The sequence below is a fragment of the Eucyclogobius newberryi genome, unplaced genomic scaffold, assembly GCF_026437365.1.
Source record: "Eucyclogobius newberryi isolate DKJ021-1_F unplaced genomic scaffold, fEucNew1.0.hap1 SCAF_7, whole genome shotgun sequence".
Lineage (NCBI taxonomy): Eukaryota > Metazoa > Chordata > Actinopteri > Gobiiformes > Gobiidae > Eucyclogobius > Eucyclogobius newberryi.
In genome coordinates this window covers 30,217,938-30,241,804 of record NW_027316389.1, presented here as the reverse complement: position 1 = coordinate 30,241,804, position 23,867 = coordinate 30,217,938, and the positions used below count along the sequence as shown (strand labels likewise).

At 37.6% G+C, this 23,867-nt stretch overlaps 1 protein-coding gene across 1 annotated transcript; it reads right to left on the bottom strand.

Annotated features, from left to right (window-relative positions):
* Positions 1-556: 556 nt before the first annotated feature.
* Positions 557-23,342, bottom strand: LOC140348663 (cytochrome P450 2F3-like). Its single transcript, XM_072434678.1, has 11 exons — positions 23,094-23,342; positions 20,763-20,925; positions 20,189-20,341; positions 17,059-17,219; positions 16,922-16,990; positions 16,716-16,820; positions 16,285-16,423; positions 6,846-6,931; positions 5,680-5,781; positions 1,615-1,756; positions 557-886 (listed from the first exon to the last, which is right to left on the bottom strand). Exons 1-11 carry the CDS (start codon positions 23,253-23,255, stop codon positions 699-701), a joined length of 1,470 nt encoding a protein of 489 aa, XP_072290779.1. The 5' UTR covers positions 23,256-23,342; the 3' UTR covers positions 557-698.
* Between the last annotated feature and the right edge of the window lie 525 nt (positions 23,343-23,867).

Sequence of the window (23,867 nt, the reverse complement as noted above, 5' to 3'; positions counted from 1 at the left end):
TATCTTAATTTTGATATATTTTTACTCTTACAATAAGATTTGCCAATAGAATAAGTAGTTTGTATTTATTTTTTTATAATAAGCAGTTTGTATACATTTTTTGCCATTTCAAGTGAGAAAATGCCTGTACGTTTTTCTCATTTGAAATAAAACAAGACATTTTATGCTTGTTCCATTGGCAAATATTATTTTAAGATAATCATAATATCCTCAAACCAAGATACTTACTGCTTAATTCCAGCACTTATTCACTTATTAACTTATTTAAGAATGTATTTCCCCCAGTGTATATTTGTAGGAGAAGGTTCAGTTGGCTCATCTCATCTCATTTAAAAACAGTATCCAGATTACGACAACTGAATCTTTTTCTATGGAACAATGAGGGATTACACCAACATTCTAGTGTATACAAATAACAAAACACACATTTTACAAAAACAAATACTGTACATGGTTAAAATAGAAACATTTACCATAAAACAAAGGTGAATATTATACAAGACAATAAGATATAAAGAAAAATTCCGTCAAATAATCAATAAATCAATTTTTTCCCCCTATAGTTTCAATCAATTACAATAATTGCCAACGTATTTATTCTATGTGTAATGATTATGAATGCTCAAAAGCGCATGAGGTGCAGCTGTAAGGAGCAAGAGCGCCCTCATGTGGTTATGTAGTAAGTTGACACAGGCCGTTCACTGTGGGGCCCTCAGCTCCACCTTCATGTTGTACGGTTTTGGCGTCACAGTGATGCCAAACACCAGCTCATAGTCAGGCTCTCCTGCGTCCTCAGGCCAAATGAACCTGAACTTCCTCAGAAGAGTCACCAAGATGAGGAAGAGCTCCATACGGGCCAAGCCTTCTCCCAGACACAACCGAGGACCTGGACAAAACACGCCACATTAAAGGAGATGTCTGTGTCCTCAGGATCCATGGCAAAAGAACATGCAATATAACACAATTCAATTTTCTTTTGCTCACATTATTATTACTCCTTACATTTTTCATTATAAACTGAAATTGTGATATAAAACTTGAATGTAATAGAACGGTCCATTGACTTCCTGTTCAAAACTGCAGAACTGAAGTACAGGGATGTGGGCAGAGATAAGGGGTAGGTGAAAACAGGACTTTTCTGAATGCTTGCGCCTCAGTTGCAGGACAATCCAGGATTGCTCAAACATGGAGGAATCAATGAAATACAACTTTGACTAAACTAATGATAAGGACACAAAGTTAGAAGCTCATTAAAGTGGATTAATCATATTCTGTCCCCCTTAAACTATAACATACGTAGATCATTATTTTACTTTTTGTTTAATTGTAGCATTATTGATTTAAACCAGCTTACTCATTGTGACATTTCAGAAACATCAGCTAATTTTCATTGGTGTGTATTTACTTTTGATAAAGAATTGTCCTGATTATTGGTCATCAGAAACAATTGTCTCCATAGCCATTTTTGTTCCTTTTTTTTTCTCAGTCTGCTCAAAGCAGCATGTGTAGGTATTTGTAAAATACTTACAAATTGTACTTTTACACTTGTACTTTGTTACTTTCCACTACTGGCAAAGACATATACTTGTTTTAGTGTAGATGGAAGGACTGTACCAGCAGAGAAAGCCAGGAAGGCGTCTGGTTTGACAAACTCCCCGTTGTCGTTGAGAAAGTTTTCAGGGTTGAATTCATGAGGAAACTTCCACTGTCCCTCCTCACTGAGCGCTGACGACAGGTTGGGGATGATTAAAGTGCCCTAGGACCAAAGAATGCAAATTTACAATGCAAACAAATGATCTACATAGTAAAGGAAAATGGAATTAACATTCTTAAGAGTGAATAGAAGCTTCTTCAGTTATACTACTTAGATGTCCAGTTGATAGAATTAAAGGAATGGAGGATACCATCAGTCACCTCCTCTACATGGATGACATCAAGCTGTATGCTCCCTGCAGACTCCCTTATCCACAGCACCAGGATCTACAGCTCGGATATCAGAATGTTATTTGCACTAGAGAAGTGTGGGCGGATGGTCCACACAGAGGGAAGGTGGTCCACACAGAGGGAAGGTGGTCCACACAGAGGGAAGGTGGTCCACACAGAGGGAAGGTGGTCCACACAGAGGGAAGGTGGTCCACACAGAGGGAAGGTAGTCCACACAGAGGGAAGGTAGTCCACACAGAGGGAAGGTGGTCCACACAGAGGGAAGGTGGTCCACACAGAGGGAAGGTGGTCCACACAGAGGGAAGGTGGTCCACACAGAGGGAAGGTGGTCCACACAGAGGGAAGGTGGTCCACACAGAGGGAAGGTAGTCCACACAGAGGGAAGGTAGTCCACACAGAGGGAAGGTGGTCCACACAGAGGGAAGGTGGTCCACACAGAGGGAAGGTGGTCCACACAGAGGGAAGGTGGTCCACACAGAGGGAAGGTACAGAGGGAAGGTGGTCCACACAGAGGGAAGGTGGTCCACACAGAGGGAAGGTGGTCCACACAGAGGGAAGGTGGTCCACACAGAGGGAAGGTGGTCCACACAGAGGGAAGGTGGTCCACACAGAGGGAAGGTGGTCCACACAGAGGGAAGGTGGTCCACACAGAGGGAAGGTGGTCCACACAGAGGGAAGGTGGTCCACACAGAGGGAAGGTAGTCCACACAGAGGGAAGGTAGTCCACACAGAGGGAAGGTGGTCCACACAGAGGGAAGGTGGTCCACACAGAGGGAAGGTGGTCCACACAGAGGGAAGGTGGTCCACACAGAGGGAAGGTACAGAGGGAAGGTGGTCCACACAGAGGGAAGGTGGTCCACACAGAGGGAAGGTGGTCCACACAGAGGGAAGGTGGTCCACACAGAGGGAAGGTAGTCCACACAGAGGGAAGGTGGTCCACACAGAGGGAAGGTGGTCCACACAGAGGGAAGGTAGTCCACACAGAGGGAAGGTGGTCCACACAGAGGGAAGGTGGTCCACACAGAGGGAAGGTGGTCCACACAGAGGGAAGGTAGTCCACACAGAGGGAAGGTGGTCCACACAGAGGGAAGGTGGTCCACACAGAGGGAAGGTAGTCCACACAGAGGGAAGGTGGTCCACACAGAGGGAAGGTAGTCCACACAGAGGGAAGGTGGTCCACACAGAGGGGGTCTCACTCCCAGAAGGAACAATGGCAGACATTGAGGACAGTTACAAGTACCTGGGAATCCCACAGGCAAATGGAAACCTCGAAGAGGCAACAAGGACAGCGGCTCCGGCCAAATACCAACAACGAGTGAGGCAAGTCCTCAGAAGCAGCTCAATGTCAAGAACAAGTCCCGGGTAATAAACAGCTACGCCCTGCCAGTGATCTGACCCTGCAGGAATAATCAGTTAGCCAAAGGAGGAGATACAGACCACAGATGTTACGACACGAAAGCTCCTGACCATGCATGGAGGGTTCCATCCCAAATCCAGCACCCTGAGGCTGTACACTAGCCGTAAGGAAGGAGGCCAAGGACTAGTGAGCATGAGAGCCACTATCCAGGATGAAACGTCCAAGATCCATCAGTACATCAAGAACAAGGCTCCTACAGATGACGTGCTCAGCGAATGTCTCAGAGAATGGGGAACAGAGGATGATGAGGTGCTGGAGGGACCATCATGGAAGGGTAAGCCTCTACACGTGAAGACACGCCCCTATATGGGAGAACACGCCCCTACATGGGATGTACCACCGGAACATAACTGATGTGGCTGATATCACGAAATCCTACCAATGGTTAGAAAGGGCCGGTCTGAAGGACAGAGGCCCTGATCATGGCAGGACAGGAGCAGATCAATAGAGGCCCAGATCTACCACACCAGACAAGACCCAAGGTGTAGGCTGTGCAAAGGGGCCCCTGAGACCATCCCACACATAACTGCAGGGTGCAAGATGCTGGCAGGGACAGCTTACATGGAGCTCCATAACCAGTTGGCTGGCATAGTGTACAGAAACATCTGTGCAGAGTACTGGCTGGAGACCCCAAGGACAAGGAGGGAAACACCTCCACAGGTGGTGGAGAACGACCGAGCCAAGGTCCTCTGGGACTTCCAGATACAGACGACTGCATGGTGGTGGAGAACCAACCGGACATAGTGGTGGTGGACAAAAAGCAGAGGAAAGCTGTTGTGGTTGACATGGCGATACCAAGTAAAGGCAACATCCCGAAAAAGGAACATGAGAAACTAGAGAAATACCAAGGCCTCAGAGAGGAGCTGGAGGAGGCCTGGAGCGTGAAGGTATCAGTGGTGCCCGTAGTGACCGGAGCACTTGGGGCAGTGACCCCCAAACTGGAGGAATGACTCGAGCAGATCCAGGAAAAACATCAGACATCTCAGTCCAGAAAAGTGCAGTGCAGGAACAGCAAAGATACTGAAGAACCCTCAAGCTCCCAGGCAAACACAAAACAAATGATGGGGCGATATATACAAAGGAATAAAGAGACAAAAGACAGAAAAAGATAAGACAAATAACACAACTAGACAAGAAAATAAATTATAATTAGATTAGATTATAATTATAATGATTGAAGTAAAAATAAATAAATGAGGCATAACTCACATACACTCACACACACACACACACACACACAGACAGACACAGACAGACACACACACACACACACACACACACACACACACAGACAGACACAGACAGACACACACACACACACACACACAGACACAGACAGACACACACACACACACACAGACAGACACACACACACACAGACAGACACAGACAGACACAGACAGACACACACACATACACACAGACACAGACACACACAGACACACAGACATACACACAGGCACAGGGCACAGACACACAGACACACACACACACACAGACACAGACACACACACACACACACACACACAGACAGACACAGACAGACACAGACAGACACACACACACACACACACACACAGACACAGACAGACACACACACACACACACACACAGACACACAGACAGACAGACACACACACACACACAGACAGACACAGACACAGACACAGGCACAGGCACAGACACAGACACACACACACAGACACAGACACACACACACACACACAGACACAGACACAGACACACACACACACACACACACAGACACAGACACAGACACACACACACAGACACACAGACACAGACACAGACACAGACACAGACACAGACACACACACACAGACACACAGACACAGACACAGACACAGACACACACACACAGACACACAGACACAGACACAGACACAGACACACACACACAGACACACAGACACAGACACAGACACAGACACACACACACAGACACACAGACACAGACACAGACACAGACACACACACACAGACACACAGACACAGACACAGACACAGACACACACACACAGACACACAGACACAGACACAGACACAGACACACACACACACACACAGACACAGACACACACACACACACAGAGACAGACACACAGACACAGACACACAGACACAGACACAGACACAGACACACAGACACACAGACACAGACACAGACACAGACACACACACACACACACAGACACAGACACACACACACACACAGAGACAGACACACAGACACAGACACACAGACACAGACACAGACACAGACACACACACACAGACACACAGACACAGACACTTACTTTAGGGATGGAGAAGCCCGTCAGCTCAGTGTCTTTGGTGGTGGCGTGGAACACACTGAGGGGGACGATGTTGGCGATCCTCTGAACTTCATGAAGTACAGCCTGAAATAATGACAATGATAATATAAGCATTAGATTTAAAGGTGCACAATGAGGTTGTTCAATTAATCACTTTTGAATTTGAACACATTTCTAATTGTCAATGATCCGCTTGGGTATTTTTAATCATGATGACAGCCTGCCCATCCTCCTTCACTGTGGTTCTCCCCAAGGTTTCTACTTTTCCCCACAGGATTTTGTAGTTTTTCCTCAGTGAGAAGGAGGGTCTAAGCAGGAGACATTTTGGGACATTTGGACATTTGATTAATTCCTGTAAACGTTGGTGAATCTGCTTCTCTATTATTGACCAATGACTGCTTCATTATTTGATTCTCTAACACTTCTTGGGCACTACAAAATAAACTGAATTAAATCTACAGCCAATCCTCTGTCGGCAAAAGCATGGACTTTGAAACAGAATTCAGAATTTGGAGGGAAAAAAATTACAATAAGTGACAAAAATGTGATGAAAAGTCTGTCTTGTTTATGTCCAAAGAGCTGATTTTGAAAGTGATTGTATTTGTTTAAAAAAAAACAGAATAGAAATTGGGACGGATCATTAAAACAAACAAAAATCTGAATTATTTATGATTCATTTTGGTCAGAGAAGTCAAACTACTCGTCTCCCTCGAATGTTCCATAGTACAGCATTAAAGTCATATCTAGCCTTGTTCAAATACAGCTGTGTCATTGCCCAGAAAAAGGTGGAAAAACATGCATTCTTACTCTCCACAGATCTGACCTGTAACTTGGCGCTACTTGTTTCTATGGAGATGCTGCGTTTAATGCCACACCGTGGAACTCCATAACATCTATTGACCAAAGACTTGTTTTGATTGATTTACTAACTTCCTGTTAGTTAAATCAAAGCCCTGGCTCTGAGGCGGAGGATTTGGGTTCCATAAAAACAAACAGAATATTTTTAAAAAGCTATTTTAAAATGCTTTGTGCATTTGTTCACTCGTCTGTCAGTCCAATCTTGTGATAAAACTGCATTTTCATCTGCGTTGGATCAGACTTACATAAATATGATTGTGTCTGACCACATGGTTAATGACCAAATGTACCTGGACATAAGGCATGTCTAGTCTGTCTTCAAACGTGAGAATGTCCTTTCCCTCCAGCACTCGCTCGATCTCCTGCTGACAGCGCTCTGGAGACATCAAGACATCAAGACTTAAAAAGACTTAAAGACTTATTAAAGACATAAAGACATAAAGACATGAAGACATAAAGACATGAGACATAAAGACATAAAGACATAAGACTTAAAGACATAAAGACATAAAGACATAAAGACATGAGACATAAAGACATAAAGACATAAAGACTTAAAGACTTAAAGACATAAAGACATGAGACATAAAGACATAAAGACATTAAGACTTAATTAAAGACATAAAGACATAAAGACATAAAGACATGAAGACATGAGACATAAAGACATAAAGACATAAGACTTAAAGACATAAAGACATGAGACATAAAGACATAAAGACTTAAAGACATAAAGACATAAAGACATGAGACATAAAGACATAAAGACATTAAGACTTAAAGACATAAAGACATAAAGACATAAAGACATGAGACATAAAGACATAAAGACATGAAGACCACCATAACACATCAAATGTTTTCACACAGTTCTAATATTAACATCTATTACTTTGACCTATTCATCGTTTTGAAAAGAGATATATAAAAAATACACATTAGTTACATTGCGTACTTGTGTTATACTTCATTATACTGCGTACTTGTGTTATACTTCATTATACTGCGTACTTGTGTTATACTTCGTTATAATGCGTACTTGTGTTATACTTCATTATACTGCCTACTTGTGTTATACTTCATTATACTGCCTACTTGTGTTATACTTCATTATACTGCGTACTTGTGTTATACTTCATTATACTGCGTACGTGTGTTATACTTCATTATACTGCGTACTTGTGTTATACTTCATTATACTGCGTACGTGTGTTATACTTCATTATACTGCGTACGTGTGTTATACTCTTTTATACTGCGTACTTGTGTTATACTCCGTTATACTGCACACTTGTGTTATACTTCATTATACTGCGTACGTGTGTTATACTTCATTATACTGCGTACGTGTGTTATACTTCATTATACTGCGTACTTGTGTTATACTTCATTATACTGCCTACTTGTGTTATACTTCATTATACTGCGTACTTGTGTTATACTTCGTTATAATGCGTACTTGTGTTATACTTCATTATACTGCGTACTTGTGTTATACTTCATTATACTGCGTACTTGTGTTATACTTCATTATACTGCGTACTTGTGTTATACTCTTTTATACTGCGTACTTGTGTTATACTTCATTATACTGCGTACGTGTGTTATACTTCATTATACTGCGTACTTGTGTTATACTTCATTATACTGCGTACGTGTGTTATACTTCATTATACTGCGTACGTGTGTTATACTCTTTTATACTGCGTACTTGTGTTATACTCCGTTATACTGCACACTTGTGTTATACTTCATTATACTGCGTACGTGTGTTATACTTCATTATACTGCGTACGTGTGTTATACTTCATTATACTGCGTACTTGTGTTATACTTCATTATACTGCCTACTTGTGTTATACTTCATTATACTGCGTACTTGTGTTATACTTCATTATACTGCGTACTTGTGTTATACTCTTTTATACTGCGTACTTGTGTTATACTTCATTATACTGCGTACGTGTGTTATACTTCATTATACTGCGTACTTGTGTTATACTTCATTATACTGCGTACTTGTGTTATGCTCTTTTATACTGCGTACTTGTGTTATACTTCATTATACTGCGTACGTGTGTTATACTTCATTATACTGCGTACTTGTGTTATACTTCATTATACTGCGTACGTGTGTTATACTTCATTATACTGCGTACGTGTGTTATACTTCATTATACTGCCTACTTGTGTTATACTCCGTTATACTGGGTACTTGTGTTATACTCCGTTATACTGTACTGCGTACTTGTGTTATACTTCATTATACTGCGTACTTGTGTTATACTCTTTCATACTGCGTACTTGTGTTATACTTCATTATACTGCGTACTTGTGTTATACTTCATTATACTGCGTACGTGTGTTATACTTCATTATACTGCGTACTTGTGTTATACTCTTTCATACTGCGTACTTGTGTTATACTTCATTATACTGCGTACTTGTGTTATACTTCATTATACTGCGTACTTGTGTTATACTTCATTATACTGCACACTTGTGTTATACTTCATTATACTGCGTACTTGTGTTATACTTCATTATACTGCGTACGTGTGTTATACTTCATTATACTGCGTACTTGTGTTATACTTCATTATACTGCGTACTTGTGTTATACTCTTTTATACTGCGTACTTGTGTTATACTTCATTATACTGCGTACGTGTGTTATACTTCATTATACTGCGTACGTGTGTTATACTCTTTTATACTGCGTACTTGTGTTATACTCCGTTATACTGCACACTTGTGTTATACTTCATTATACTGCGTACGTGTGTTATACTTCATTATACTGCGTACGTGTGTTATACTTCATTATACTGCGTACTTGTGTTATACTTCATTATACTGCCTACTTGTGTTATACTTCATTATACTGCGTACTTGTGTTATACTTCGTTATAATGCGTACTTGTGTTATACTTCATTATACTGCGTACTTGTGTTATACTCTTTTATACTGCGTACTTGTGTTATACTTCATTATACTGCGTACTTGTGTTATACTTCATTATACTGCGTACTTGTGTTATGCTCTTTTATACTGCGTACTTGTGTTATACTTCATTATACTGCGTACGTGTGTTATACTTCATTATACTGCGTACGTGTGTTATACTTCATTATACTGCCTACTTGTGTTATACTTCATTATACTGCGTACTTGTGTTATACTTCATTATACTGCGTACGTGTGTTATACTTCATTATACTGCGTACGTGTGTTATACTTCATTATACTGCCTACTTGTGTTATACTCTTTTATACTGCGTACTTGTGTTATACTCCGTTATACTGGGTACTTGTGTTATACTCCGTTATACTGTACTGCGTACTTGTGTTATACTTCATTATACTGCGTACTTGTGTTATACTCTTTCATACTGCGTACTTGTGTTATACTTCATTATACTGCGTACTTGTGTTATACTTCATTATACTGCGTACGTGTGTTATACTTCATTATACTGCGTACTTGTGTTATACTCCGTTATACTGCACACTTGTGTTATACTTCATTATACTGCGTACTTGTGTTATACTTCATTATACTGCGTAGGTGTGTTATACTTCATTATACTGCGTACTTGTGTTATACTTCATTATACTGCGTACTTGTGTTATACTCTTTTATACTGCGTACTTGTGTTATACTCTTTTATACTGCGTACTTGTGTTATACTTCATTATACTGCGTACGTGTGTTATACTTCATTATACTGCGTACGTGTGTTATACTCTTTTATACTGCGTACTTGTGTTATACTTCATTATACTGCGTACTTGTGTTATACTTCATTATACTGCGTACGTGTGTTATACTTCATTATACTGCGTACGTGTGTTATACTCTTTTATACTGCGTACTTGTGTTATACTCCGTTATACTGCACACTTGTGTTATACTTCATTATACTGCGTACTTGTGTTATACTTCATTATACTGCGTACTTGTGTTATACTCTTTTATACTGCGTACTTGTGTTATACTTCATTATACTGCGTACGTGTGTTATACTTCATTATACTGCGTATGTGTGTTATACTTCATTATACTGCGTACTTGTTTTATACTCTTTTATACTGCGTACTTGTGTTATACTTCATTATACTGCGTACGTGTGTTATACTTCATTATACTGCGTACGTGTGTAATACTCTTTTATACTGCCTACTTGTGTTATACTTCATTATACTGCGTACTTGTGTTATACTCAGTTATACTGCGTACTTGTGTTATACTTCATTATACTGCGTACGTGTGTTATACTTCATTATACTGCGTACTTGTGTTATACTTCATTATACTGCGTACTTGTGTTATACTTCATTATACTGCGTACTTGTGTTATACGCCGTTATACTGCGCACTTGTGTAATACTCCGTTATACTGCGTACTTGTGTTATACTCTTTTATACTGCGTACTTGTGTTATACTTCATTATAATGCGTACTTGTGTTATACTCTGTTATACTGCGTACTTGTGTTATACTCCGTTATACTGCGTACTTGTGTTATACTCTTTTATACTGCGTACTTGTGTTATACTTCATTATACTGCGTACGTGTGTTATACTTCATTATACTGCGTACTTGTGTTATACTTCGTTATACTGTACACTTGTGTTATACTTCATTGTACTGCGTACTTGTGTTATACTTCATTATACTGCCTACTTGTGTTATACTTCATTATACTGCGTACTTGTGTTATACTTCATTATACTGCGTACTTGTGTTATACTTCATTATACTGCGTACTTGTGTTATACTTCATTATACTGCCTACTTGTGTTATACTTCATTATACAGCGTACTTGTGTTATACTTCATTATACTGCGTACGTGTGTTATACTTCATTATACTGCGTACGTGTGTTATACTTCATTATACTGCCTACTTGTGTTGTACTCTTTTATACTGCGTACTTGTGTTATACTCCGTTATACTGCGTACTTGTGTTATACTCCGTTATACTGTACTGCGCACTTGTGTTATACTTCATTATACTGCGTACTTGTGTTATACTACGTTATACTGCGTACTTGTGTTATACTTCATTATACTGCGTACTTTTGTTATACTTCATTATACTGCGTACTTGTGTTATACTTCATTATACTGCGTACTTGTGTTATACTTCATTATACTGCCTACTTGTGTTATACTCTTTTATACTGCGTACTTGTGTTATACTCTTTTATACTGCGTACTTGTGTTATACTTCATTATACTGCGTACGTGTGTTATACTTCATTATACTGCGTACGTGTGTTATACTCTTTTATACTGCGTACGTGTGTTATACTTCATTATACTGCGTACTTATGTTATACTCCGTTATACTGCACACTTGTGTTATACTTCATTATACTGCGTACTTGTGTTATACTTCATTATACTGCGTACTTGTGCTATACTCTTTTATACTGCGTACTTGTGTTATACTTCATTATACTGCCTACTTGTGTTATACTTCATTATACTGCGTACTTGTGTTATACTCCGTTATACTGCATACGTGTGTTATACTTCATTATACTGCGTACGTGTGTTATACTTCATTATACTGCGTACTTGTGTTATACTCTTTTATACTGCGTACTTGTGTTATACTTCATTATACTGCGTACTTGTGTTATACTCCGTTATACTGCGTACTTGTGTTATACTCTTTTATACTGCGTACTTGTGTTATACTACGTTATACTGCGCACTTGTGTTATACTTCATTATACTGCGTACGTGTGTTATACTTCATTATACTGCGTACTTGTGTTATACTTCATTATACTGCGTACTTGTGTTATACTTTATTATACTGCGTACTTGTGTTATACTTCATTATACTGCGTACTTGTGTTATACTTCATTATACTGCGTACTTGTGTTATACTTCATTATACTGCGTACGTGTGTTATACTTCATTATACTGCGTACTTGTGTTATACTTCATTATACTGCGTACTTGTGTTATACTCCATTATACTGCACACTTGTGTTATACTTCATTATACTGCGTACGTGTGTTATACTTCATTATACTGCGTACTTGTGTTATACTCCGTTATACTGCACACTTGTGTTATACTTCATTATACTGCGTACGTGTGTTATACTTCATTATACTGCGTACTTGTGTTATACTCCGTTATACTGCACACTTGTGTTATACTTCATTATACTGCATACTTGTGTTATACTTCGTTATAATGCGTACTTGTGTTATACTTCATTTTACTGCGTACTTGTGTTATACTCTTTTATACTGCATACTTGTGTTATACTTCATTATACTGCGTACGTGTGTTATACTTCATTATACTGCGTACTTGTGTTATACTTCATTATACTGCGTACGTGTGTTATACTTCATTATACTGCGTACGTGTGTTATACTTCATTATACTGCCTACTTGTGTTATACTTCATTATACTGCGTACTTGTGTTATACTTCATTATACTGTGTACGTGTGTTATACTTCATTATACTGCGTACGTGTGTTATACTTCATTATACTGCCTACTTGTGTTGTACTCTTTTATACTGCGTACTTGTGTTATACTCCGTTATACTGCGTACTTGTGTTATACTCCGTTATACTGTACTGCGTACTTGTGTTATACTTCATTATACTGCGTACTTGTGTTATACTACGTTATACTGCGTACTTGTGTTATACTTCATTATACTGCGTACTTGTGTTATACTTCATTATACTGCGTACTTGTGTTATACTCCGTTATACTGCACACTTGTGTTATACTTCATTATACTGCGTACTTGTGTTATACTTCATTATACTGCGTACTTGTGTTATACTCCGTTATACTGCACACTTGTGTTATACTTCATTATACTGCGTACTTGTGTTATACTTCGTTATACTGCACACTTGTGTTATACTTCATTATACTGCGTACTTGTGTTATACTTCATTATACTGCGTACTTGTGTTATACTTCGTTATACTGCACACTTGTGTTATACTTCATTATACTGCGTACTTGTGTTATACTTCATTATACTGCGTACTTGTGTTATACTTCATTATACTGCGTACTTGTGTTATACTTCATTATACTGCGTACTTGTGTTATACTCCGTTATACTGCACACTTGTGTTATACTTCATTATACTGCGTACTTGTGTTATACTTCGTTATACTGCACACTTGTGTTATACTTCATTATACTGCGTACTTGTGTTATACTTCATTATACTGCGTACTTGTGTTATACTTCGTTATACTGCACACTTGTGTTATACTTCATTATACTGCGTACTTGTGTTATACTTCGTTATACTGCACACTTGTGTTATACTTCATTATACTGCGTACTTGTGTTATACTTCATTATACTGCGTACTTGTGTTATACTTCATTATACTGCGTACTTGTGTTATACTTCGTTATACTGCACACTTGTGTTATACTTCATTATACTGCGTACTTGTGTTATACTTCATTATACTGCGTACTTGTGTTATACTTCATTATACTGCACACTTGTGTTATACTTCATTATACTGCGTACTTGTGTTATACTTCATTATACTGCGTACTTGTGTTATACTCCATTGTTCAGGACGGGATAGAATAATATTACACTGAAAAGATTCCGCTTTTGAAAAGTTCAGTGGGTTTAAATGCTAAATGTAGTTGTTTCTTATTTGGTTTGAAAGTGTGTGTCTGATAAGGCCACTAGGGGGCGTCATTACGTCATTGATGAGGCTTTATGCAAGTGAGTCACTTCATCCAAATATTCAGTACTTGAACCTTTTTACTTAACTTTTTAATTCTTCTTGTTTATACACATATTTTGAAACTTCAACTAGTATTTTGAATGTACTACTAAAACTATTTTAAAACAACTACTACTACTACTTTAAAACAACTACTACTACTACTATTTTAAAACAACTACTACTATTTTAAAACAACTACTACTACTACTACTACTACTACTACTACTACTACTACTACTACTACTACTACTACTACTACTACTACTACTACTACTACTACTACTACTATTTTAAAACTACTACTACTACTACTACTACTATTTTAAAACAACTACTACTACTACTATTTTAAAACAACTACTACTACTACTATTTTAAAACAACTACTACTACTACTACTACTACTACTACTACTACTACTACTACTACTACTACTACTACTACTACTACTACTACTACTACTACTACTACTACTACTACTACTATTTTAAAACTACTACTACTATTTTAAAACTACTACTACTATTTTAAAACTACTACTACGACTACTATTTTAAAACTACTACTACGACTACTATTTTAAAACTACTACTACGACTACTATTTTAAAACTACTACTACTACTACGACTACTATTTTAAAACTACTACTTCTACTACGACTACTATTTTAAAACTACTACTTCTACTATTTTAAAACTACTACTTCTACTATTTTAAAACTACTACTTCTACTATTTTAAAACTACTACTTCTACTATTTTAAAACTACTACGACTACTATTTTAAAACTACTACTTCCACTATTTTAAAACTACTACTTCTACTATTTTAAAACTACTACTACTACTATTTTAAAACTACTACTACTACTATTTTAAAACTACTACTACTTTAAAACTACTACTACTACTACTACTACTACTACTACTACTACTACTACTACTACTACTACTACTACTACTACTACTACTACTACTACTACTACTACTACTACTACTACTACTACTAATACCACTACTACTATTTTAAAACTACTACTACTATTTTAAAACTACTACTACGACTACTATTTTAAAACTACTACTACGACTACTATTTTAAAACTACTACTACTACTACGACTACTATTTTAAAACTACTACTACTACTACGACTACTATTTTAAAACTACTACTTCTACTATTTTAAAACTACTACTTCTACTATTTTAAAACTACTACTTCTACTATTTTAAAACTACTACTACTACTATTTTAAAACTACTACTACTACTACTACTACTACTACTACTACTACTAATACCACTACTACTATTTTAAAACTACTACTACTATTTTAAAACTACTACTACGACTACTATTTTAAAACTACTACTACGACTACTATTTTAAAACTACTACTACTACTACGACTACTATTTTAAAACTACTACTACTACTACGACTACTATTTTAAAACTACTACTTCTACTATTTTAAAACTACTACTTCTACTATTTTAAAACTACTACTACTACTATTTTAAAACTACTACTACTACTATTTTAAAACTACTACTACTACTATTTTAAAACTACTACTACGACTACTATTTTAAAACTACTACTACGACTACTATTTTAAAACTACTACTACTACTACGACTACTATTTTAAAACTACTACTACGACTACTATTTTAAAACTACTACTACTACTACGACTACTATTTTAAAACTACTACTACTACTACGACTACTATTTTAAAACTACTACTACTACTACGACTACTATTTTAAAACTACTACTACTACTACGACTACTATTTTAAAACTACTACTACTACTACTACTACTACTACTACTACTACTACTACTACTACTACTACTACTACTACTACTACTACTACTACTACTAGCTCCTCCTCCTCCTCCTCCTCCTCCTCCTCCTCCTCCTCCTCCTCCTCCTCTCACTAGCAGCTCACCCTGGACGTGGGGCTTGGTCATGAGGTAGAGGAACCCCGTGAGCAGAGTGCTGGACGTGGTGTCGGTCCCGGCTCCATAAAGACTCAGACAAAACATGAACAGTTCCTCTGGACAAAACGAAGAGCCATCGTCGCCTCTCTGTTAATAATATGAAATAATAAGTCAATAATAACAAGAAAAAAACATGATTCATTTATAAGTATGTGCAAGAGATCAAGAGTCAACATGTTTTGTATCATTGCACTGTATTTCACTTAAATGTCCATATTTTAATATGAATGTAATCATCATTTTCATAGATATATTGTATATAATTGCAAATACAACTGTCATTTTCTGTCACTGAGTAATTTGGACAAACTTGGACCTTCCCTGAATAGTATTCTCTTGATATGTAACAAAACTAGTCGTTTCTGTTTGTGTCATGAACCTTCTCCAGTTCCTCCAGATAACAGTCCACAAAGTCCTGAGCTTCTCCTGGCACTCGGTTCTTCTCATGTTCATGTATAATCGGAAGAATCATATCTTTTACAGTCTGAGAAGCAGAAACACATCCACAAATCACATCTTTAACCACAAAATAATAGATTTCATTTTGATTTGAGGTGAAAGCCATGAGTAGAGTACAATACATACCTGTCTTGCCTTAAAAGCTCTGGTGAAAGGCAAAGGCAGGTACCGCACCCAGTGAAAAGAATCATACAGCTGTGAAAACACACGTATAAACACCACGCATCTGAAGTCAAAAGATAAAAGTGATTTCAGTCGCTTACAAAAGCCCAGGGCCCGTTTATGGTCTTGTTTACGTCATCGAAGCAGTTCACAAGTTTAGCAATGAATGGATCGTCGTGCTCGTACCGCGTGCCAAACAAAACCAGGCACACGACGTTAGAAGCGACACAATGGAACATGACTTCAGGACTTAGAATCTTGCCTGAAAATGAAATGAAAAATCATCATATCATGTGGGATCATAGCACAGTCTAGTGGCTGAAGTGTGTACGGCAGGTTGTTTAATGATTTTCTATTGTCTAAGCTCAATATTTTGGTATGAGAGTTCTAGCAGTATCAGAGGTCTTTCAAACCTCATGTCCATGTTTAGGTCTGATAATGATATGAACTATAATGTTAGGTCTGATAATGATATGAACTATAATGTTAGGTCTGATAATGATATGAACTATAATGTTAGGTCTGATAATGATATGAACTATAATGTTAGGTCTGATAATGATATGAACTATAATGTTAGGTCTGATAATGATATGAACTATAATGTTAGGTCTGATAATGATATGAACTATAATGTTAGGTCTGATAATGATATGAACTATAATGTTAGGTCTGATAATGATATGAACTATAATGTTAGGTCTGATAATGATATGAACTATAATGTTAGGTCTGATAATGATATGAACTATAATGTTAGGTCTGATAATGATATGAACTATAATGTTAGGTCTGATAATGATATGAACTATAATGTTAGGTCTGATAATGATATGAACTATAATGTTAGGTCTGATAATGATATGAACTATAATGTTAGGTCTGATAATGATATGAACTATAATGTTAGGTCTGATAATGATATGAACTATAATGTTAGGTCTGATAATGATATGAACTATAATGTTAGGTCTGATAATGATATGAACTATAATGTTAGGTCTGATAATGATATGAACTATAATGTTAGGTCTGATAATGATATGAACTATAATGTTAGGTCTGATAATGATATGAACTATAATGTTAGGTCTGATAATGATATGAACTATAATGTTAGGTCTGATAATGATATGAACTATAATGTTAGGTCTGATAATGATATGAACTATAATGTTAGGTCTGATAATGATATGAACTATAATGTTAGGTCTGATAATGATATGAACTATAATGTTAGGTCTGATAATGATATGAACTATAATGTTAGGTCTGATAATGATATGAACTATAATGTTAGGTCTGATAATGATATGAACTATAATGTTAGGTCTGATAATGATATGAACTATAATGTTAGGTCTGATAATGATATGAACTATAATGTTAGGTCTGATAATGATATGAACTATAATGTTAGGTCTGATAATGATATGAACTATAATGTTAGGTCTGATAATGATATGAACTATAATGTTAGGTCTGATAATGATATGAACTATAATGTTAGGTCTGATAATGATATGAACTATAATGTTAGGTCTGATAATGATATGAACTATAATGTTAGGTCTGATAATGATATGAACTATAATGTTAGGTCTGATAATGATATGAACTATAATGTTAGGTCTGATAATGATATGAACTATAATGTTAGGTCTGATAATGATATGAACTATAATGTTAGGTCTGATAATGATATGAACTATAATGTTAGGTCTGATAATGATATGAACTATAATGTTAGGTCTGATAATGATATGAACTATAATGTTAGGTCTGATAATGATATGAACTATAATGTTAGGTCTGATAATGATATGAACTATAATGTTAGGTCTGATAATGATATGAACTATAATGTTAGGTCTGATAATGATATGAACTATAATGTTAGGTCTGATAATGATATGAACTATAATGTTAGGTCTGATAATGATATGAACTATAATGTTAGGTCTGATAATGATATGAACTATAATGTTAGGTCTGATAATGATATGAACTATAATGTTAGGTCTGATAATGATATGAACTATAATGTTAGGTCTGATAATGATATGAACTATAATGTTAGGTCTGATAATGATATGAACTATAATGTTAGGTCTGATAATGATATGAACTATAATGTTAGGTCTGATAATGATATGAACTATAATGTTAGGTCTGATAATGATATGAACTATAATGTTAGGTCTGATAATGATATGAACTATAATGTTAGGTCTGATAATGATATGAACTATAATGTTAGGTCTGATAATGATATGAACTATAATGTTAGGTCTGATAATGATATGAACTATAATGTTAGGTCTGATAATGATATGAACTATAATGTTAGGTCTGATAATGATATGAACTATAATGTTAGGTCTGATAATGATATGAACTATAATGTTAGGTCTGATAATGATATGAACTATAATGTTAGGTCTGATAATGATATGAACTATAATGTTAGGTCTGATAATGATATGAACTATAATGTTGGGTATGATTTTAAAAGATAAAATCCGTTTATTTAAGCACAACTTCTGTTTCAAAATGTCACTGGAGAACACTGTTTGACTCAATTTCCCAGGTCGCCCTTTGAAAAGGAGTCTCAATCTCAGTGGGTTCTTACCTGGTTAAAATAAATACAACAAATAAGATGAATAAGATAAATTATAAAAATAAAAATAAATAAAATAAATAAAATAAATAAAATAAATAAAATAAATAAAATAAATAAAATAAATAAAATAAATTAAATAAATAAAATAAATTAAATAAATTAAATAAATTAAATAAATTAAATAAATAAATAAAATAAATAAAATAAAATAAATAAAATAAAACATAAAAAAACATAAATAAATCTTGACATCCCAATATCATTCACAATTTACATGATTTTCATTTTTTTTCCAACTTCGAAACATTGATTCAACAAAATAAAAGTGGTCATGTGGTGGTATGGATGCTGATTTATGGACTATTTAATTGTTATTTTTGCCAAATAACAATTCTGTGATATTAGAGGAGTTTTGGCCCAGTGTGAAACATAGTTGCTAGGTAACAGTTATGGAATTTCCTCGTGTGGTGTGATTTACAACTAGAAAGTAAAAAAATTACAAATCTTATCCAGCCAAACTGGATAAAACGTGTAACATCATTATCCCGACATGTGTTTGAGTAAAAAAGCAGTGCACAAACAATGTTGGGTCAAATGCAACGACTCACCAGTGTTTTTCTCCAGGAAGTCCACAGTGTACTGCAGCTCCTCCATAATCTTCTGCTCCATCGAGCGTTTGCCCATTCCAAAGTTCCTCATGGTCATCAAACCAAAGCGTCGGTGCTCCTTCCAGGCAGGACCATAGTCAGCCAGAACAACCCCTAAAAAGACAAACTTATGACTGTGACGATGTACAAAAGGACAGCAGAGTTCTGGTGTATGGTTATAAATCATTATCACTGCATTTGACCCGTCCTTCAGTCATGCATCTCCAGATCTCGAGCCAGGCTTGATCAAGGCTACGTTTATGTTTCTTTTTGGATAGTTAAGCAGTGTTACTTTGTTATCAAACAAAAGAATAAACCATTTTAAATTCCTTCACTTTTGTAGATTATGTATGACTGCAAAATTATAAATACATTAAGTACAATTTCCAAGGTTTCTTTCTCCTTTCTGTGCGACGTCTGGATGTTTCTCCCAGTGTTGTGCAATAACCTACCTTAACCTTGTTTGTTTCTCATCCTTTCATTTGTGTTTTGTAATTATTCTGTTGGAAGTACCTGCCCACTCTTTGGGACCTACCTCTTCTCTCTACGACATCGTTCACGAACATGTCCTGAGGTCGTCCTGCGAAGTCCACTCCTTTTGTAACCAGAGCCTCCTTCAGAGCCTTGTACCCATTGACCACCACGGCCGCTCTGGGGCCGATGTACAGGCTGTAGACATTTCCATAAGTCCTCCTCAACTGCAATGTAACAAACCAAGAAACAAACACTAGCAATTTGTGAAACTGCTGCTTTTTCGCTCATTCCACATGGTTTAGGTTAAATAGGAAATCAGGTGCCACTTTATACTAAGTACACCTTTAATATCCTTAATAAAGCATAAAAAAATGTATTTCTTAACCTTTATTTCACCAGGTAAAACCCATTGAGATCAAACCTTCTTTTTTAAGGATGATCTGGAATAACAATGTAATTCATAATAAATAAATAGTTTATTAAGAATGATTCAGGCTTTACTACTATTAAAACTGAGACATTCCCCCTCATCAAAAGCCTCATGGATGAACTGGCCGAGCAGAATAAACACATGAAGCGACACCAGGGCAACAGTGGGCGAGGTGGCAATGAGCTGTGACCGAGCCGAAAGAGCAGAAAGAGACCGCGCCCTGAGTCTGCAACCAAACACAAGTCCAGATAAAACAACTCAGTGGTGAACCGTGGCCCTTCAGACACTCCTATCGCCAAACTGTCTGTAATATGCCGCCGCGACCTGAAAAAACCTTGCAGTCCCTGTTCTCAGCGGTGGAGGCGCTGCAGACACATGTTTCAATGCACATTTAACGATCCACAACCACTTCACACGCCACACGCTCATCCAGATGTCAAACCACCCTGACATTCTTAAATACTTATAACAGGTTTGTGCCACGGATTAGATCCATACAAGCACACCGAGCACACGGCACAGAACTGCAATCAGAACTACTTCTACTTGTTTTGTATTTCTCATTAGGCTGATCTCAGTTCAAGCCCCTGTTATAACCCATGAAAAACTCACTCAACTTTGAAGGTAAGTAATAAAAGCACATACACATATAATATACAGTGACAGTGTGTACCAGTGGCTGGGGATTGAACTGTCCACCTTTGGGTTAATGGCTGATTGCTTGACCAACTAAGGCCCATGCAGCCTCTTGCAGGGCTCTTAAAGTGCACTGTGGAACATGTCTGGTGGATGCTACAGTTGCTTTGCTCATGTCATGAGTCAACACAACTGCTACATCTCAATGTCACTTGCACATTAAACATTCAATTATACAGCAACAGACATATAACTACTAGAAACAAACTTTAAGAAATAAACAATAAACACAAAACATGACAACATTAAAAAAGAAAATAAAAATATAGTCTATTTCCAGTAAAAACAAGAGTCTGAAGAAGTTTGAAGAGCCCAAGATACAAACCCAAGATCATATTTGAATAACTAATAGGTGATAATTACGAGATAAAAGGTTCATTACTGACTCCAGCGCACAGTTGCCAAGGCAACGATGTGCCATCCTGTTGTAGCTTTGATGAGGCATTTGTGGGTTACCAAAAAAACAACAGCTTTCTCATAATTACAAGATACTTTTCCCGTTATTACAAGATAATTTTAAAAATATTTGTAATACAATGAGCTTCCGTAGTTTTGGTTGAGCAGTAGCGCAATCCATAATTAAAATGTTCCACAGTGTGGCATTAACCCTATCAGGCCAAGTTACAATTCAGATCAGTGGAGAGGCGGCCCGCTCACAAAAAGGATTCATGTTTTATAATGTTTTTTTTCTTTCAGCAATAAAAACAACTGATATGAAAGGAATGCTAGAGATCTCAGTTTAATGCTGTACTGTGAAACATTCCAGGCACCTCCACAATAAAGGCGGCTTATATCCTGCACCAGTAAACAGAAAACAGAAACACAATGGATGTTTGAAGTCTAGTGATCTTTGACAAAAACAGAACTCAAATAAAAATACGCCTATTTTTTTCTGTTTTCTTTGTTTAATTCTGGGAACTGCGGGAAAAGGAAAGTGTCTGGGAGCGTTTGAGGTCATGGGGGCTGACAAAGGAGTGTTGTGCATGTTAAAACAGGACAAAACAAACACAGATTATGCATTCAAACCCTGCTCCTGTGAAGTAACATTGCTCAACTTCACGTAACGGCGTTCAATAAAAACATGTGCGACAGACACGTCCTTTAGCAGCTGGAGGAAAACAAACCTGGAACACAATTCTCAAATTCTTGACAGAAAAAAAACCCGGAAAGCATTTCCAAAAGTAAACAGGAGCTGTCCAGTAGAGATGTATTAAATAATGCAATTCAACATAAATCACCTAATTCGCATGTTTAAAAATAACAGACCTTTTCCATGTCAATCAGAGGGTTACTCGGGCTCAAATGGTGCATGTTTCCCAAAAACGGCAACGCGGTGGGTCCAGGAGGGAAGTTTGGGGGCCGCCGAGACTTGAAATGCATAATCACGAAGAACAGACATATTCCCAACAGCAGCACAGTGGCAAACATGGTGAGAGGACCGGGCAGGAGACAGGGCAGGAGACCGGACAGGAGACAGGGCAGGAGACCGGACAGGAGACAGGACAGGAGACAGGGCAGGAGACCGGACAGGAGACCGGACAGGAGACAGGGCAGGAGACCGGACAGGAGACAGGGCAGGAGACCGGACAGGAGACCGGACAGGAGACAGGGCAGGAGACCGGACAGGAGACCGGACAGGAGACAGGGCAGGAGACCGGACAGGAGACAGGACAGGAGACAGGGCAGGAGACAGGGCAGGAGACCGGACAGGAGACAGGACAGGAGACAGGGCAGGAGACCGGACAGGAGACCGGACAGGAGACAGGGCAGGAGACCGGACAGGAGACAGGACAGGAGACAGGGCAGGAGACAGGGCAGGAGACCGGACAGGAGACAGGGCAGGAGACCGGACAGGAGACAGGACAGGAGACAGGGCAGGAGACCGGGCAGGAGACCGGACAGGAGACAGGACAGGAGACAGGACAGGAGACAGGGCAGGAGACCGTCCACCACTAAAGTCACTTCAGTCAAGAGACAGGGAAAGTTCAGGGTGTGTTAGGCCCCACCTCCAGTGTTTGTCAGTGTGTGATAAAGAGGAGA

Bases quoted from the DNA above. Each gene is read 5' to 3' on its own strand.
- LOC140348663 (XM_072434678.1), bottom strand. From the start codon at position 23,255: ATGTTTGCCACTGTGCTGCTGTTGGGAATATGTCTGTTCTTCGTGATT. The intron at 16,424-16,715 runs GTTCATGACACA...TATTATTAACAG, and splicing joins ATCTGGAGGAACTGGAGAAG to AGAGGCGACGATGGCTCTTC. The intron at 5,782-6,845 runs GTACATTTGGTC...TCATTATTTCAG, and splicing joins TAGACATGCCTTATGTCCAG to GCTGTACTTCATGAAGTTCA.